This window comes from Crocuta crocuta, unplaced genomic scaffold, assembly GCF_008692635.1.
Source record: "Crocuta crocuta isolate KB4526 unplaced genomic scaffold, BGI_CrCroc_1.0 scaffold186, whole genome shotgun sequence".
NCBI classification, from domain to species: domain Eukaryota; kingdom Metazoa; phylum Chordata; class Mammalia; order Carnivora; family Hyaenidae; genus Crocuta; species Crocuta crocuta.
This window is the reverse complement of record NW_027551569.1, coordinates 2,344,422-2,363,703: the sequence shown is the minus strand read 5'-3', so window position 1 is coordinate 2,363,703 and position 19,282 is coordinate 2,344,422. Positions and strand designations below refer to the sequence as shown.

The following is a 19,282-nucleotide window of genomic DNA, read 5'->3' as shown; positions in this document are numbered from 1 at the left end:
ACTGTACGTTCTTTCCAATAAAGATAGATTTTAAGGGAAAAGAGGGTGTTTTCCTGTTTTAGTATAATGTGTTTTAATGTTCAGCTACTTCTCATGGACAACTTAGAGAACTTAAGGGGTCTATGGAAAGGAGGTAATAGGTTAGAATGCCCAGCTGCTACCACCCAAAGAAACTCCAGGACAAAGAAAACAGTCAGATTTCTGGTCATAAGGACAGAGTAGATGAGCTTTTGTGGACAATAGAGGCAAAATAAACCTTCTTGAATAATTTATTAATCTATAAACACAATCATAAAGTGTCATGGTACCAGTTCAGGAGAACGGTCCCACAGCTGCCAGATTCTGCTGTCAGTGGCTGCAGGGCCATGGATGGCAAAGATAACCAAGTACATTATTACTACCCTGGTCGCTATTCCTCCCTCTGATTATTTGTTTGGCCCATTGCTTCCTATTGCCTAAAGACAAGCATCAAAATTTGGCAGCTCTAGGTATGAATATTCTGTTTATTTTATCTTTATCTTTCACAACTGCAAACGAAGGCCTCAGTTTTTAATAAATATCCCAGCACCAGTTTATGAAAGGGAGAATGAGTTAGTTAGTGCTGTATTTTTTTCAGAAGTCTTTTTAAGCCAGCTGTGGATGAGAAGATCCAATTTGCATTGGAATTGCTAACTAGAACTCAAGGAAATCCCATCTGGTTTCAAGAGGAGTAAAAGAAAACAAAACAGAATAGAGAATGTAATGTCTCAATAGTTAGTTTACAAAACATTTACTCAGTGCCTGCACTTAGAAATGATGTCACTGAGTAAAATCATTCAGCAGTGATTTGCTAAGCTCTTACTATGTCCAGCTCTGCTCTAAGTATAGTGGAGAACAGCACAAAGTCTTTGTTCTCATGGAGCTTATCTTCCAATGAGGGAGGACCAAACATAAATAAATGGGTAAGAATCAGGTCTGTAGAGAATCAAGATCAGTTAGTGAACAGGTTGCTACTTTACTGTGGAAGTCACAGAAGGCCTCTCAGAAGAATAAAATTAGAAGAGAGATCCAAATTCCTGGAAGAAATTAGCCAGCCAAAGAGCAAGGGAAGGAGTGTTTCTGGAAGGGGAGCTAGATTGTATGGCCAGAGTCTGAGACCTCGGGTCAGAGGTGCTATAGGGGATCTGTAGATGAAGTGGCAGTGATAGTAGGCAGCTGGCAAATCACAGGGCACTTTCACAGAGGGTCAGGTACAGAGTTTGGGTTTGGGGAAACCTTTGAAGATTTTAAGCAAGAAACTGACTTGATCTGATTTATATTATATACTTTTTAAAGAGCACTATGGCTCATTAGGGAGAAGGGATTTTAGAGAGTGAATAGTAGAGGTGGGGAGATCAGCTGGGAGGCTTCAAGCAAGGAATTATTGTGGTTATGGCATTGGGAAAAGACATGTGAGGAACTGTTGAGAAAGTAGAGTCAATAGAACTTCCTAGTATGTTGGATAGGTGGAGGTGAGTTGGGGTAGTGGCTCAAGTAGGTGACTGTTAAGGATCTGTAATCTGAGTCAGACCAAAGAGATGGGAAATCCTGGGGCGGGGGACAGGGGCGGAGTGCAAGTTTAGAAGGCAAATAAAATCCAAGGTTTTGTTTTAGCCTTTTTGAATTTGAGAAGCCTCTTAGATATCAAAGTGGAAACGTTGAGTAGGCAGTTTGGAGATGGGAAACTGGAATTCAGACTGGAGGTGGGGGGAAGGGGAGAGGAGAATGGGAAATCACAGTCATATAGATGCTAGGCACGTATAACCAAGGGACTAGATGGGATCACCCCCAAAATTAAAGCATCCCAGCTCCAAGCCTGGGGCCAGCCAAGAGAGAAATACAGAGAGGAATGAAGAAGGAAATAAAACGAGAAATGATGGAGAAAATGAAGGAGGAAATAAAGAAGAATCTTGGGCTATCCAAGCTCTTGGAACTAAATATTTCAGACAGGGTTTTCATTTTTCTGACTGGCACACAGGTGACTTTTTATGTTGATAAAATAAGTATTTTATATTACCAACTGTCTTGGACTTTAATAGTATTCCAAGGGCATAATCATTTGCAAATAATGAGCTATACGCCTATATTAGCCCTAAAAATCTACATGGAAGCAAGGCTAAGAGCAGGAGAGCAGTTGCTAAGTTCATGGCTTTGAGCTCTATTTATACTGCTCTTTCTCAGTGTTTCACTTCATAAATATATTGCCTCTTAATTAAAGAAACTAGTGCCAGCAAGGATAGCTTTTTTGAATCCCACCCACTTCACAAAGCAGAGATCCAAGTGTTGCAAGCTGTTCTAATTTTGTAGTTTAATTCAACACATATGCCCTGAATACCTATGGTATGTCCTGCTCGATGCTAGACAGCTTAAGACACACAAAATAAGCATCCAGAGTCAGCTTGTGAATCAGGGAACTTTTAATATCCTGAGTGAAGAAAGGCTTACTTACACTAAGACCTGATTAACATTAAGACAAAATGAAAAGAAGTATAGTGATTCCTCGAAGTTTCTCTTTTCTTAATGTTTTATTTATTTCTGAGAGAGAGAGAGACAGAGTGAGCAGGGGAGGGTCAGAGAGAGAGGGAGACACAGAATCGGAAACAGGCTCCAGGCTCTGAGCTGTCAGCACAGAGCCCGATGTGGGGCTCCAACTCACGAGCTGTGGGATCATGACCTGAACCGAAGTCGGATGCTTAACCGACTGAGCCACCCAGGCGCTCTGATTCCTCAAAGTTTCTTAATTGAGTTTTCCTTTTGTGTGTCTTAGGGTATTAACACTTTTGGGAAGAAGGAGCTAAAATGCTACCTTGACCCTCTTTCCCCTCACAGCCTCATCTTATCCCCCAGTTCTGATGTCTATTGAGATATGTGTCTCCAAGGGATTTAAGGGGGTGAAGAGCAAGTGACTTGACTCAAGGCACCTGGTTTGCTAGAGGAAAAGAGCTCACTTCCAGGTCTGTGCTCCTACCACTAAATAAATATATTCTTATGAAAATGCACCTAAATAAGGCCACTTCAGAGGGTAACTGTAACCCACACAAAAGGTGAAATAAAGTAATTATAAAGTTACGTGCAGAAATAATAAAAAATAAATGATGAACTAATATGGTTGAGGAACTTAGCATTATTGGAGGGGTAGGGACAGGGCTTCAACGGAGGTAGTAACCATGGCTGTTTAGGTTAAGGTTTTAGACTGAGGTTCTTTGATGCTGAAGCAGATGTTCCAGCATCTGACCTCAACTATCGGGGGACTCAGCCTCTTCGGTTGAATATGAAACCCTAATTTTACAGTTGATGCTATGGTGTCAGCTTTGAAAACAACAGGAACAAACATCTGAAAATCCCTTTAGACTTTATAAGCACTTTCACATTCAAATTCTCATTACTCATGCAAACCTACCCTGCGAGGTGAGTTAATTGACCAGACATCACAATCTCCGTATTACACCTGAGGAAACTTACTCAGGGAGGTTACCCGATTTCGATTTGTTCAATGTCTTAAACTAATACAGCGGTCAGTACATCCAAGACTGGGACTTAGGGCTCCTGACCCCAACATCTCTATCCCACATACTAAATTCCAGGCACAAGGCAAGCCATGGTGGTGATGCATGATTCTAATGCATTTATGGAAGCTGTAGCCTAGTGTCAGGGTTAAAAAAAAGAAAAAAAAAAAAAAAGCAATTAAATATATTAACTAATTTTCTCATTCATTCTTCAACAAATGTTTGATTGGCTATTAGTATCCTAGTGGATAGGCAAATAAAGATAAAAAATATCAACATTCGTGCTAAAGTTCTTACAGTCTTGTTGAGATTAAGAGGAAAACAAACTGAATGCAAAGGAGTGTTGGAGTCCGTCGAAATCTGTGCAGGGCACAGTAGGTTCACAAAGAAGAATGGAGGTGATAGGACTGAATTAAAGTGCAAGCTGAAGGTTATGTGAATATAGGGAAAGAAGTCATTACATTAAGTTGCTTCCATATCTAAATGTTCTATCTTACCAGCTTTTAAAAAGTAATACTAGCCTTTGTGATGTTTTATCCATTCTTATCTACTTAAGTATGAAAAATTACTCTAAAGCCGGCAAACAGATCATTAATACAGAAATACAGTTCTGAGTATTGAGCTTGATGGTATCCTAGACTCTCTTTTCGATTACAGAGGCTTAATTTTTCTGTCTCTCCCTATCTACTATAATAATGTGTGGAAACTGAGTTTGGGAACAGGTTTTACATGACCTTTTTACTTGGAGCATTTTTGTTCACCATTAAAAAGAAAATACTAAACTTTTTATTTAGAAACAAATATCAAGTATGAAGCAGACTTCTGTCGGGGGCCGGCTCCGGCAGGTCCAGGGGTCCCTGAAGGATGGACGGTGTCAGCGAGGGAGGGAGTGAGAGAGCCCCGAGATCCTTTCTGATCACCAGGCAGGCATCTCCGTCCTGTCGGTTTTGGTGTCTTTATTTATAGGTCAAATGTTAACATGGCATCAGGAAATGGAATTTTTACAATGGATAGCTCTTTGTGATAAGGTGTTTTTGGAAAATGTACAGAAACAGGTTTTACAGAAGTCGTCTTGCAGAACTGCCCCAATTATAGTGAGGTTGAGTAACTAAGAAAATAACAGGGTGTTCACATTTTAATAACACTAAGATTAAGTCATAGGTTTGTAGATACTCTTATCCATCCTCATCACAGCTGCCAGGGTAAGGGAAGGTGTTTGTGGAAAGTAGGCCTTAGGGAAGGGGCTGCTATACACCATCAGTTAGCAAAGGTGTATGTACTAACTTATCTTCTGCCCTTGTCTGTTCCTTTTCTCTAAGTTAGGCTCTTTGTCTCCGGGCAAGACTTGATTTTCCAGTTATATGCTTTATGGCACCGGAGAGCCAACCATACCTTTAAAGAGTTTAGCTCATTTCCCAATACGTAGAACAGCCTCTATGAGTGCATTTACCTCTGTGTCTACTTTTATGATTTCTTGAATACTAGGGCATGAAAGACATTTTTGGTTAGTTGATTTACATGTTGAGCTGTATGAACATCTTGGACTAACGCAATGGTAGAAACAGAATTGTACATGTCTTTTATGAGTAAGGGTCATTAGCCTGTTCATAGCTCAAGGGAAAGTATGGAGGGAAACAGGACCTTCTGGAGACACGATGTCTGTTCCCATAATCAAAAGAAGAAGTTCCCACAATCAGTTCCTTCACAAGGTGCAATCATCATACCAGGGCCAGAATAAGGGGACAAGTCACTCCCGATATTGATCAACAAGTTACCCTAGGGGTCAGTGCTCAAGCAGAAATAATCGAGTGGGAGTGGATATCGGTCGTCATCTGATTGGCAAGAGACCGTGCAAACTTGCTTTAACCTCACCAGGAGTTTTCTCAACTAGTGGGCTCAGAATGGCTCCCAACAGACTTCTTCACCCCTTCCTTGAGCATTACTCATGTCTGAGGAAGAGGTTGTGAGAAGTCCGAGTATATGCAAGGCTCATTTTGTGACACAGATGACAGCCATCCCCACATTCCTGGATTCTATATTCATTCTCAAAGTCTCCATTTTTATTCTGGGCCAAACAATGATTCAGAACCGAACTACTGGTTCTCCCAGAAGAATCTCTCCCTTCTTCTCATGGACATATAAAATAGCAATCAGTGAAATGTTTTTGTATCTTTCAAAGGAGGAACAGCTGAGGAGATTTACCTGCTATATGTGATGCAAAAACCTTGAAATCCTCAGGAGATATTTGTCTCCAAACTTCTCTCTTAGCCCACTCTACTTGTAATGTTTCAAGTCTTTCCCTGGAATTGGACTCGACTCCCAAGAAGGTTTCCTTTTCCTTCCTCTCTCCACTGTTTTCCCTCAGAAACTTGAAATATTTGCAGCTATACAAAGTAGTTCATTCAGGGCTGCTCCTGGACCTCACCTGTATACCTGTACACACACTGAAGACAATGTCCCTTAGCAAGCAGGATCTACTCTCCCATAGAGGCGGGTCTACAGCTTGAGTTACTTGATCATGTCTTTCCAGTGTTTCAGGCACAACTCCAGACAATTTGGAAACCTTTTTTTTTTTTTACAAGTGCACTTCTTGACCAGTGTAATTCTATCTTATTGCATTTGATGTTTTTAGAAGTTTCACTTTACATTTAGACAGGTTATTTGGACATGGTAGGATAAAAATGGTTACATCAAAATATGCTGTTTCAGGTCAAATTATTGTATTATTTGTTCTCAATGGCAAGCTTAATTGTAAAGCATTCTTAACACCCACCAGGTAGAGGCATAGGTACAAAACCATGTGGTTATTGATAATAAAACCAAACACAGATCGCTAATGAAAGATTAAAATGAACCTGGGACACAATTATGAACTACTAGCAATATTACTTTGTATCTTATATTAAAAATCAAACAAGCCTTGTGTATGTAACTGATGGTTGACTTATAAGAATGTATGTGCACTATATTCAGGCTGTGTTGGCTTTATTTGAAACTATGGCTTCCATGGGTTTAAAAAAATGCCTATTTTATTTGCAAAGTGACAACCATAAATTTTACTATGTTCAACTGTTTAAACCAATGATTTCCAGAATGTAAATGGTGTCCTACTTGTATGAGTTTTAAAACAAGCTATTTTGAAATAGGTAAATTACCCAAATTAATAATGCATCTTTCTCAAAACACCTCTTGACACCTCTCATTATCCAGGAGTATGTATACACTGGAAGTATCTTATCAAGTCTCGTACTTAGACCAGTTATGTTTCATACTTTAAAAAGTTGCCTACAGGCACCTGGGTGGCTTAGTCAGCTAAACACCTGACTCTTGACCTCAGCTCAGGTCTTGATCTCAGAGTTGTGAGTTCAGGCCCTGCATTGGGCTCTACACTGAGTGTGGAACCCACTTTAAAAAAAATATATTGCCGATGAAACAAAAAACAGCCTATCTGAATATTATCAAAATAACTTTGTTCTGTAGAAGTCACTTGATACCTTGTGAGGCCATATGAGCATTTATAATAGAGTCTTCTCATACAATACAATTCAATGTTAAAGTATAATTATTCAAAAAAATCAGTGCACCAAGGGTTCTTCTTTTCCTATATTATTGGGATTTGTTTTTCCCTTTTTCTGCAACCTCACAGCCGTCCTTTGTGAAGTTCCTACAATAATGATTAACATTATTAAACCAGAGACTAAAAATCTTGGTACGGACTGACCCATGGGGACACGTTATTATAATTATTTTAAAATAAAATAATAAAAGGGGCGTCTCATAGAGGGCAAAAGTCTGACTTATCCTCACAGTTTATTCCTTTTCATGAAAGTCACCCGGCAAAGTTCTTAGGAGTGACTAAGATTGTGTCAGAACCAGGTGCTCTCAAGTGTCTCACCTTTGTGGTTGCCGACCTGGGTTTCCCAGTCCTTGGTTGGACATTAATGTTCTCACAGGGATATAATATTGAATATAACTCTTGGGATCTCTTCCAGTAGAGGCTGAGGCCATTTCTAAAAACTCCTTCCACACGCACGCGCACACACACACAACACTCACACTCAAACACTGTCCCTTCTCCCTTGCCCTTCACCTTCCTCCTCACCCTCTCTCTTTTCCATTTTTCTCAGAAGAGATTGAATGGGATATGTTTCCCACCTGATCTCTAGAAGACTGGTATAGTCTCCCCCCAATGTACTTTGAATATACCATGCTCATTTCCTGACTATCCTGTACTTTACAGATACTGCCACTGCCACTGTGTTCTTTGGAGTAGAGAATGTGTACTACATTTATCAGGCTATTACATTTATCGGGCTCATTTTATGAACACTCTGTTGTCATTTATGGTACCCTGGCAATTTGGCAAAACCCAAGAAAACTCATATGAGACAATGCAATCATATCCTGTGATTTACAAAATATGCCTTCTAGGTCTGTCAATGAATATGGGATAAGCTTTCTAGGACAGAACCCACAAACCTATGCATATTAATACCTCAATTCCTACCACTATAGTCTCCACTTCAGCCCCCAATATTCATATACATAGGCACATGCTTTCCTTCTTATAATTGGCAGGAAGCCTTGGGATGCCCTTTGTCTCTACTGGAAAGGCATGAAACTAAGTCTAAGTACATTCCTCCCACCCCCAAATCAGTTTTGTCTTGCTGACCTCTCCCCAACCCCAGCTTGCTGTTCTGTTTTTCTATTTTCCCTAAATGCAACTTACTTTAAGCATGTATTAACTTGATTACCATTCCTACAGTTAAAGGCTAATAGAAGATGACCCATTTGTCAGTCTTAGCCACTTTCTTCTCTTTCAAATGTCTACTTATGACGTACATCCAGACTGCACGCCCTTTTTATTTTCTTTTAAAGATGCGAAACAAAAAAAATTTAAGAAAATTCAAATTTTCTTTTTAAAGAAAATGCAAAACTTGTTTTTAATTTTGGCTATCACCAAAAGGGGAATCAACAAGCCAGAAAACAAAAAGCAAAAAAACAAAACAAAACAAAACAAGTGTCCCCTGACTGCTCTGTCTGTGCCTCCTCAGCGTGTGCATCTGGTTGTTCATCTCTGAAAGTCTGTGAAATACTTTTTTCTTTCAATTTTTTTGTTCTTTTCTCCCTTTTGGTTTGGGAATTAAGTGCTTTCTGTATTATATCTATCTACCTATATATATATATCAATATGTTTCTTTTGATTGCTAGATCTTTAACTTTAGATTTGGTTTTATCCAAAATTATGAGAAAAAAGTTATGAATTGTTTTCTGCAATTTCCCCCCACTCCCTCTTTAAATGTGGAACAACTTCAGCTGCAGAATCCCCACATCCACATCTTTTAAATTAGCATCTTCTCATTGGGAATCCCACGGTGCCTCATGGGTGGCAGGGGGAACATGGGTGACATCATACAGGCAGAACCATTTCTAAGTCTGGCCTTTCCATCACCTCTGCTAGTCTCCAAGCCCCTCCCCTGACTCTAGATGGGGCTGTGTGGCTGCCGGTGAAGTTGTTCAACTTGAATGCATAAATCTAGTCTCCTTGTTTTTGCTTTTAATCTTTTGGTCATTATTATTAGTATTATTATTTTATGTATTTCGACTACTTTTAGTAGGAAAAAAAAGTTTAACTGTTTTTATTATTTGAAACTCTTTAATGAAAATGTAATGATTTTTGGAGTAATTGCATGTTGAAGAAGTTGCAGCTTAGGGTGTGTGAGATTGTGTTAGAGTTCTGTTCTTTATTTCTGTAGATGGGCATGTGTAGGCTCATTTGTTTTTGTATATTGCCCATCCCTTCCTTACAGCCAGAAGCTCTAATGCAGCTAGATCACTCCGTGCCGCCCTTACATGGACATGGCGACTCACTTACACTTTCACCCCCATCATCTTCATCTCTTGTGTAGTGCACTCATAAATACAACCCTGCCCTCTCTGCATCTCTCCTTCCCACACTTCCCTTCCCGTAGCATTGTTCAAATTTATGTGCTGTCATCCATCCCCTAAAATTAAAGAAATCTAAAACTTGTCAAAACGACAAAACTATTTAAAACTCAAATATGTATCTGAGAACCTATAACAGTGCAGAAGTTCATTCAAAACCCTCCAGATTCATAGATTTTTTTAAAGGCAAATTATAAAAGTAAACAGGTTTTTTTTCATTGTTTAAATCACTGCAATTGGAATGACTTCAAATTCAAAATCGATGCCCTCCCCAGCCCCTCAAAGAAAAACTTTGTTCAAGTGCAGATTTTTTTTTCTTTTCATGTTATGTGGTGTGGATGTATGTGTTGTTGCCTCCCTGTATCATCCTTTGTTATAAACTATTATATTTGGAAAAACTAGACATTTTGCTCAAAAGTTTTTTAAGAAATGACAACGAAAAAGCAAGTTACAAGAATGTGGCAATTCTATTTGTCCAAGAGCATTCTTACACAACTTTCTTTTGTAAATTTTTCTTTCATGCCAAAAAACATGCGGGCAATTTGTTGATGTAAGTTGACTATAAATTAATACGGTATGCTGTTTTCTTTTAAGTTACTTTATCTATATGAAAATGATTGCTTTCTTTGTTTCCCAAAAACACTCTTTTTTTTTTAATTTGCTTTTACTTTTTTTTTCCCCTGTCGTTATATTGTGAATGCCTTGTGAATGTTATTTGCTCTCCTTTCCTCTAGCTTACTTTGGCTTTGCTGTTGGCTTTATTTTCTACTATATGATTTTGAAGACAGTATTAAATATTTTATTTCATTTGTGTCTATCCGCTTAATTTTCACTGTTATGTTTTGTGCTGAATTGCTTCTAATGATCAGTGTGAACTCTGTTGTTCATAGAAGGGGTGGGTAAGTTGTTCTCATCATCCAAAGGAAGCCTCGCCTCTTTGCCTGAACCAACTTTAAAGCCTTGAAAATAATGATATGCTCTACACTGGGATATTAAATTGGTTACAGCCTATGGGAGGCCTGTACCCCCAGAAGAAAAGAAGTTAGCTCCAAGAGTTATCAGTGGTAATACATCCTAATTTAACTCCTTAGAAAGCATTCAGGGGAATTCATCCTTGATTGTATTTTCCTTCAGCAAAGGGAAATTAAGGTGCTCTCAAGTGACGATGGTAGTTTGGTGATCCAGGATTATGCCACCACCATCACTGCAGACTACAAAATTGATTTTTTTGAGAATGAAGGCATCAGGAATCCCAGGTGTTTAGGGTATTATCCTGTGATAATGATGCCTTTTAGTGTATAGAATTAACTAGTGGCGAAAGCAAACACTCATACAGAGAGAGCACAATTCTTTCTCCACCTTTCCCTCTCTGCATCCCTCCCTCTGTCCCTCCCAGCTTTTCCCTCCTCCCTCCCTCCCTTCCTGCCTCCCTGCCTGTCTCTCTCTACCTCTGGCCCTCTCTTTCCCTGCCTCCTTCCCTGCCTCTTCCTCGGTCTCCCTCCTTTCTTGCCCCCTCTCTCTCCCTTCCTTCCTACCTCTCTCTGTCTCTTTCTCTCTCTGCCCCCCTCCCCTCCTCTTTTACCTTTCATTTAATAGTTGGGATTTCTCTCCTGGACTTAATCAAGTGAACTTTACAAGGATCATAAAATCCTACCAAGAAGAAACATAATGATTTTAACATCTAAAGTTTTATTTAGGAAATCTTTCAGGTAGGTAAATACTGCCATTTTCTGTGACCTTAGGGGTGAGGATACCCCTTGAGGTTAAACGCTTTTGGATTAATGTTGCCTTATGCACTTTGGGAAACATAAGATGGATAGGTAAGGAGTGCTATGCCAGGGGCGCTTGGGTGGCTCTGTTGGTTAAATATACAACTCGATTTCTGCTCAGGTCATGATCCCCAGGTTCAGTTGATGGGATCGAGCCCCTCGTAGGGCTCTGCACTGCCAGTGGTGAGGAGTCTGCTTGGGATTCTCTCTCTCCCTCTTTCTCTACCCCTCCCCACTCATGCTCTTACTCTCTCGCTCTCTTTCAAAATTAACATTTTACGAAAAAAGGGCTGTATCATTTTTAAATAAAGAGGTTACTTGTTTCACTTTAACTTCAGATAAAGTGTTATCTGAAACTTTTATAGAAATATACAACTGAATGGTAGGTAATAGATGTATTTCCAACAGAGCAACTTTAATGAATAGGCTTTCTCTACCTCAGTTTATATGATTTTATATTGTTTCATGTGCTGGATGATATTTTGGGTTTAAAACTAAGAACTTCCTAAATGGGGTATCATTTTTTCTAATAGAATTTATTTTTGTTGAGGAAGCTATCCATTGGTCAATTTCACAAAGAGTTAATCATTTTTTTAAAATACAAGCTTTTTGAATTATGATAAATCATTCTTCAAAGTCTACATTTAAAATAGCCTCAATAACCTAGATCCTATATTATTATACTTGTACCCTGGCATGAGACTACTACATTAAAAAAAAAATGGTCACAAGAAAGTGATCTGTGATTTATAGGCCCAAAATGTTAGTAGAGATAATACTAGTCACTAGCATTTTGGAGTAACACTGGATTCTATGCTAAACACTTAATATGCATTAGAATTAATATCAACATGCATTATTATTATTCACACTGGTGGGTTGAGGTAGACTGTGTTATGATTTCCATTTTACAGAGAGTTTAAGATAAATAAGCGTTTTACCACGCTCACATGGCTAGTAAACCACAGAGCTGTGATGCTAACCAGAGTATAAGTGGCTCTAGAGGCAAAGCTCTTAATCAATAAGGAAATGAGAAATTCCACATGACATGCTTTATTTTACAATGTATAATGATATCCACGGAATGGATATAATGATATCCATTATCCATATGGCCAGGTAAGATTGTCTCATCTTACCTGGACATATGTTGAAAAATAGAATTTGTAGCCTTTCAGAATCAAATCCATTTCAGACAAACTAGGGGAAAATGCCCTACCTAGACAGTCTCATCTTATTAAAAATGTGAGTTAAGCCCCTTTGAGATCTTTGAGTTTTTCTGGCATGTTCTCCCCCAGTACTTGCCATGTTCATCCATGGCAATTCCTTCTGAAGGTGGAGAAGACTTTCATGATTTCAAACATCAGCATCCTTATGTGTTACAAGTACATACTGCTTTGACACCAAGTAATTAAGTGAATATCATTCAACAACTAATTTGGGGGAGAAGGATGACTTTGCCGTATTACGTGACTATCTCAGTAGTGAATTAGGAACATGTAAATAAGAGATGAGGTAAAGAACCAAAATATAAATAAAAGAAATTCAAGGAATTGGAGCATGGTGTCCTCTCTCAGCCTGGCTCTCAGCCTGGCTCTTTAGTGTCATTGTTTTGGTATTTTTGTGACTTTTAGACTCAAATGTCTCCAGAGAGGCAAAGGTGGGAGCCACATTGAAATTTCGTGCTGCCCTTGTTTTTTCAGATGACCCACTACATTCACCATCACCTGCAAAATTCTCACAGTTCAGAAGAGTTCTATTAAATTTTTAATACACTGTCTTTTTCGATGGCAGAGAGCCCCTTTTGCTGGGTATCAGCCCTAGACACATGAATTATATATCTATAAATACACTCATAAAGCAAAAAAGCAGGGCAGCCTTCAGGGCTAAAATAGACCTTTTATATCCCTAGTGATCTCTCTAGTTTAAAGAAAAGCACAACCCTGTCAAAAATGGGTATATATTCCTGATTTAAAATGCTAAGGTTAAAGGAATAAAGATAGTTCTCATTCCAAGCCAAAGAAAAATTCTGGGGATGGAACAGGAAATTAGGGTGTTGATGGCCTACAGGGTTTCGGTCCTTCTGCCTGTAACCCCTTATGATTTTAGGCTTGCTGCTTCTATGAATATGAATCTTTATAAGCATAGACATCTGGAAGTTCATTGACTCCATAGTCTTTGGGCATTGGGGAAAAAAAATCAGCTGCTCTAACATTCCTGAGGACAATCACTTTGGATTAAAACAAATAAACATAAAATCTTAAATAGGTTCCTACAATCTAAGTCATTTCTGTTAAGGATCTAATCATGGAGAAATATATTCCTCGTCTCCTCTTCTCAAAGGATGTATGTCCTTATATTCCATAGGACACTATATAATCATTGTAAATGTTAAAAATGGAATTTGATATTAAAATAGGTTATACACTCTAACACACACCTGTGCCAGGCACCTTGCACAATTATAGTTCTCTAAAATTTTCCACCTATTTTTATTCTAACTCCCATTTGTAACAATTCCTGCATCCCAGGTGACTTTCTTTTAAGCTGAAGACACTCTTCCAGTTTTCTTGAGATGGCAGGAAAGGAGGTAGATTATGAAAGCCTCTACCATTTCATTGATTAACTACCACTGGAATTTAGGCTCACGTTTCCCTGTCAGGAGGCAACATTTATCATTTTTTACCACTGCTGCCAGGATTAATAACAAAATGGCAAAGAAAACTGAAAGAAATTAGTCATTTGGGCAGATTCTTTTATTTAAACTCTGAAATAGCACACCCAACAGTTTTGGTTTGGAAATAATAAGCTCTTATCATTTCACTTAGAGTCTCACCAACCCTTTAGAAGCTCTTTATAATTAGCGAGCTTTAGGACACACCTTCCACTTCATTATGAAATGATGGTTTTTACTTATTTTTTTTTTAGTACAAGAGAGATTAAAAGGTATTGGATTGAGAACTGAATAGCAAAAGAAGGTGGGGGCAATTCAACTGCAGAGTGAGCAACTTGTAGATTTTGTAGATTTTTTACAACAAAGACACTGCAGGAGCTTTAGATTGAAAAAAAGGGGTGGGGGGAAAGGAGGCAAATTTAAGAGTCCAGTTGGGTGTCACAGATGGTACACTAAAATTGCAAATGAATGCCAGTCTGTAATCACGAAGACAGTGATCTTAATCTCACTTAAAGGGACACCAGCAAGCTACTTAACAATTTGCCTTTATGTTTAAGTTATCCATACCAGGCTTTTGCCTTTCAACAAATCGGTTATTCCTTATCTTTGATCCCAGTTTCCTCTCTGCTTAATATACGTGGAGTCGATTTTTATCATTGCCCTAAGGAATAGATGACTCAGTATTTGTGCCAGGAAGGGGCGCACATGCTAAACCTTTGTTCTAGGCGAGATGGGTAAAAAAGTCCTGTCTTGCTCTCTGAAGGAAAGTAAAATCATCCCTGAGTAATCTCCTGGGAACCTTCAAACAGATCGCAAGGGCCTTCTCTTCTCTCTTCTCGTTGCCTTCTCTTCCCTGCTTACACACTGCCTTCTTCCATGGGTCACCTTAAATATAACACTTGCCCCCCACCCCACTAGATAGGGAGAGAAACTCAGGGTTAGTTTTAGGGCTGGCTTACATTTTGGGAACTGTGCTCCAATCCCATTTATAAAAATTAGCAAAAGTTGTAAAGTATGCATTAAATAAGTTGCAACATACATGAATGATATATATTCACAGTGTAGAAAAAGAAAAAAGGCACGCTGGCCCAGTAAAGCAAGTCTGAAGACTTGACAATTCTGCAAAGATCATTTTACTCAATAGTTTGAAACTCCAATAACTAGAAGAGAAGCTTGGGGCTGGAGCATAACTCAAAATATCATCTTGAAATTCTCAGAAAGGTTGTTTTATTTCCCTACATTTGGTAACATTATCAAGCAGGGCAGAGATGATTATCCCTTCCAAATGATACACATTATGTACATCATTGCCACCTCCCCCAACTCAGTTTCTCTCTGTGTAACAGAGTGTTATTGGCTAAATATGGAGGAAGTAAAGCTTCTGACATGGGTACAAATGGTTCTTCTCAGATGCTTTGAAGTTATGCAATAGCTTTCCTCTCAGAAGGCCCTTCTCTTTAGCACACTGAAATCTGGACGGTGTAGATGCAGCAGTTCGAACTGAGGCACAAGGAAATGTTTAAAGGCAACCGACAGAATGGGAGAAGATATTTGCAAACGACATATCAGATGAAGGGTTAGTATCCAAAATCTATAAAGAACTTATCAAGCTCAACACCCAAAAAACAAATAATCCAGTGAAGAAATGGGCAAAAGACATGAATAGACACTTCTCCAAAGAAGACATCCAGATGACTAACAGACACATGAAAAGATGCTCAATATCACTCCATCATCAGGGAAATACAAATCAAAACCACAATGAGATACCACCTCACCACCATCAGAATGGCTAACATTAACAACTCAGGCAACAACAGATGTTGGTAAGGATGAGGAGAAAGAAGATCTCTTTTGCACTGCTGGTGGGAATGTAAATGGGTGTAGCCACTCTGGAAAACGGTTATGGAGGTTCCTTAAAAAATTAAAAATAGAACTGCCCTATGACCCAGCAATTGTACTATGATGTATTTATCTAAGGGATATAGGCATGCTGTTTCGAAGGGACATATACACCCCAATGTTTACAGCAGCACTATCAACAATAGCCAAAGTATGAAAAGAGCCCAAATGTCCATCGATGGGTGAATGGATAAAGAAGATGTGGTATATATACACAATGGAGTATTACTCAGCAATCAAAAAGAGTGAAATCTTGCCATTTGCAACTATGTGGATGGAACTAGTGGATATTATGCTAAGTGAAGTTAGTCAGAGGAAGACAAATATCATATGACTTCACTCGTATGAGAACTTTAAGATACAAAGCAGATGAACATAAGGGAAGGAAAGCAAAAATAATATAAAAACAGGGAGGGGGACAAAACATAAGAGACTCTTAAATATGGAGAACAGACAGAGGGTTACTGGAGGGGTTGTGGGAGGGGGATGGGCTACATGGGTAAAGGGCATTAAGGAATCTACTCCTGAAATCATTGTTGCACAATATGCTAACTAACTTAGATGTAAATTAAAAAATAATTAAAAAAATAAATAAAGATACATGGTATGGAAAGCTAAGCAGGAGAGTTCTCATTTGTGAGTGAGTCTTTATAGGAAGAACCTGGGAAGACCATGTAAACTAAAGGCTTGTCCACTTAGAACTTTGCGGTATTGAGTCACATGTCTGGCTTTGTCACCAATAAGGGGTGCCTCAGCAAAAGTTACATCTGATAACAGGCGTTTAAACACCAATCATCCCATGAGGGCAGTTCTATGGAGGGCAGAACAGACAAGAACATTGTACCTGACTGAGAGCTTAATGACCCAGCTCAGAAAGAAGACATTGACAATAATATTATATTAGCAACTCAGCTGTCTAAACTGCAACAGGAAAACATCATGCCCTCCCTGCTAGAGGATTTTTTTTAAACAACAGGATACATTTTGGGAATAAATGCAGTGAGGAGACATGAACTGTAACTTCTGGAGATTCTCCCTCTGTTTGAAAAATAACACTGTAAAGAGACACAGAAGAGACCTTGATTATCTTGCTTACGTAGATGAGTAATAAACTTGGCCCTACAATTAGGTGAGTAACATCCACCACAGAATACTTGTGGTACCCATGATCTGCGAGGCACTATGATTTAGCGAACTATTCTGCACTTTCTTTCCTGACTTAGTCCACATGTTTATAAATGCAATAACTAGGGTCTGTGGGTAAACCAATTTTTTCCCATTCTGGATAAGAATTGCTGATTTTAAAGACTCACTTTGCTATCTCTACATTTCTGAATCTAAATTTCCAGTAAATCGTGGGTATCTAGTCTGGGTATTAAAAAAATCTAGTGTCAACCTCAGCATATATTGCATATAGCATAAAAGCAATGCATAAACATAATATGAGACCAAGGCAAAGTTAGTTGCCATTTAATAGGGCAATTTCTGGAAAAGCATAGTCAGAATGGGTTTGTTAGATTAACATTTTTAAGCTCTCATGAGTTCCCTTCCCTCAGCATATAGCAAATGTAGATTGAACTTGATGAATGTTAAATAAAAGGTAGTAGCTTAAAATACTAAAGACAAGGTCTTTTATGTTCCTTAATCTTGGTCTCTGGGACATGGAGAACATTTCACACTCATCCTCGTGGGAGCAAATAAATAGAAACCCAAAAAGGGAATAAAGAAATGCTAGAGTTCACAAATTAGTCACGTGCATGTGCACCTATACACACACACACACACGCACACACAGTTTTGCTAGCCTGTAGTCTTTGCAGCAGTATGATTGAATGCCATTATCCTGTAAGCAGATCCTGGAATTGGCCTATTTGAATTCTATCTAAATAATTACTTGAGAGTATCTTAAAAACCTAAGAATTTCAGAGTGTGATGGCAAGAGGCATGTAATGGGCTCTAAATCAGCTTCGAATGGTTAGTCTACTACGAGAAAGGATCCATGAGTGGACCCAGATCATTCTATGATCATCTGTGATGCCTAACCTATCAAATACAGTCACTGAGAATGACTATGGTTTGTGTTTATCTACAAATATACTAATTCTGTTTTTCTTTTTCTTTCAATCCCAGGAGGTGAATTAGTTATCCCTCTTCTTGTAGAAGACCCTTTAGCTACCCCTCCTATTGCTACTCGTGCACCTTCCATTACACTCCCCCCTACCTTTCGCCCCCTCCTCACCATTATTGAGACCACCAAAGATTCCCTGTCCATGACCTCTGAGGCGGGGTTACCTTGCTTGTCGGACCAAGGCAGCGATGGTTGTGATGATGATGGCTTGGTGATATCTGGGTATGGCTCAGGGGAAACCTTTGACTCTAACCTGCCCCCTACTGATGATGAAGATTTTTACACCACCTTCTCCTTGGTAACAGATAAGAGTCTTTCCACTTCAATCTTCGAAGGTGGCTACAAAGCACATGCGCCCAAGTGGGAATCCAAGGACTTTAGACCTAACAAAGTCTCCGAAACTAGTAGGACTACTACCACATCTTTGTCCCCTGAGCTGATCCGCTTCACAGCTTCCTCCTCGTCTGGGATGGTGCCCAAATTGCCAGCTGGCAAAATGAATAACCGTGATCTCAAACCCCAGCCTGATATAGTCTTGCTTCCGTTGCCCACTGCCTATGAGCTAGACAGCACCAAACTGAAGAGCCCACTAATTACTTCCCCCATGTTCCGTAATGTGCCCACAGCAAACCCCACGGAGCCGGGAGTCAGACGGGTTCCGGGGGCCTCAGAGGTGATCCGGGAGTCGAGCAGTACAACAGGGATGGTCGTCGGCATTGTGGCTGCTGCCGCCCTCTGCATCTTGATCCTCCTGTACGCCATGTACAAGTACAGGAACAGGGACGAGGGGTCCTATCAAGTGGATGAGACGCGGAACTACATCAGCAACTCGGCCCAGAGCAACGGCACGCTCATCAAGGAGAAGCAGCAGAGCTCAAAGAGCGGCCACAAGAAACAGAAAAACAAGGACAAGGAGTATTATGTGTAAAAACGACACCGCCAACCATTACGTGAATTTATGACACAGAATTATTTCTATAGAAATCTATAAATACTTGGAAAATGAGATTTCACAGATGTCAGAACTGTTATAACTATGAGATGGGGTGTACCATGACCATGGTGGGGAAAACCATTTTTAAAAGGACACAAACAAAGATGTACCTACCTATACCGTTCAGCCATGGCTGCTTTGATTCAGTCATCGCCCGGAGACAGAACACTCTTTCTGCCCTGCTGTATCATAAAGCACACACTTTGCGCTCTGGAGCAACCAGATGTCACCCCCACTTTCGCGGACTTGGAAGCTTCCTTCTCTTGAGGACTTTTCACCCAAGGTAGAAGACTTCATGGCTTACTTGTTCCATAACTCCAAGTGAGTCTGTAATGATGTTTGTGA

At 39.4% G+C, this 19,282-nt stretch overlaps 1 protein-coding gene across 5 annotated transcripts in view; it reads left to right on the top strand.

Moving 5' to 3' along the window:
• NRXN3 (neurexin 3) overlaps window positions 1-19,019 on the top strand; it is a 1,503,781-nt gene extending 1,484,762 nt beyond the window's left edge. For 2 of the 5 annotated variants that reach the window (XM_077750623.1, XM_077750622.1), the window contains one exon: window positions 18,249-19,019. In XM_077750623.1, the coding sequence (XP_077606749.1) occupies window positions 18,249-18,871 (623 nt within the window). In that variant the 3' untranslated portion in view covers window positions 18,872-19,019. Of the gene's footprint in view, window positions 1-17,945 lie in introns of all 5 variants that reach the window. The other 3 variants (XM_077750624.1, XM_077750625.1, XM_077750621.1) reach the window with 2 other exon arrangements.
• Window positions 19,020-19,282: the final 263 nt, after the last annotated feature.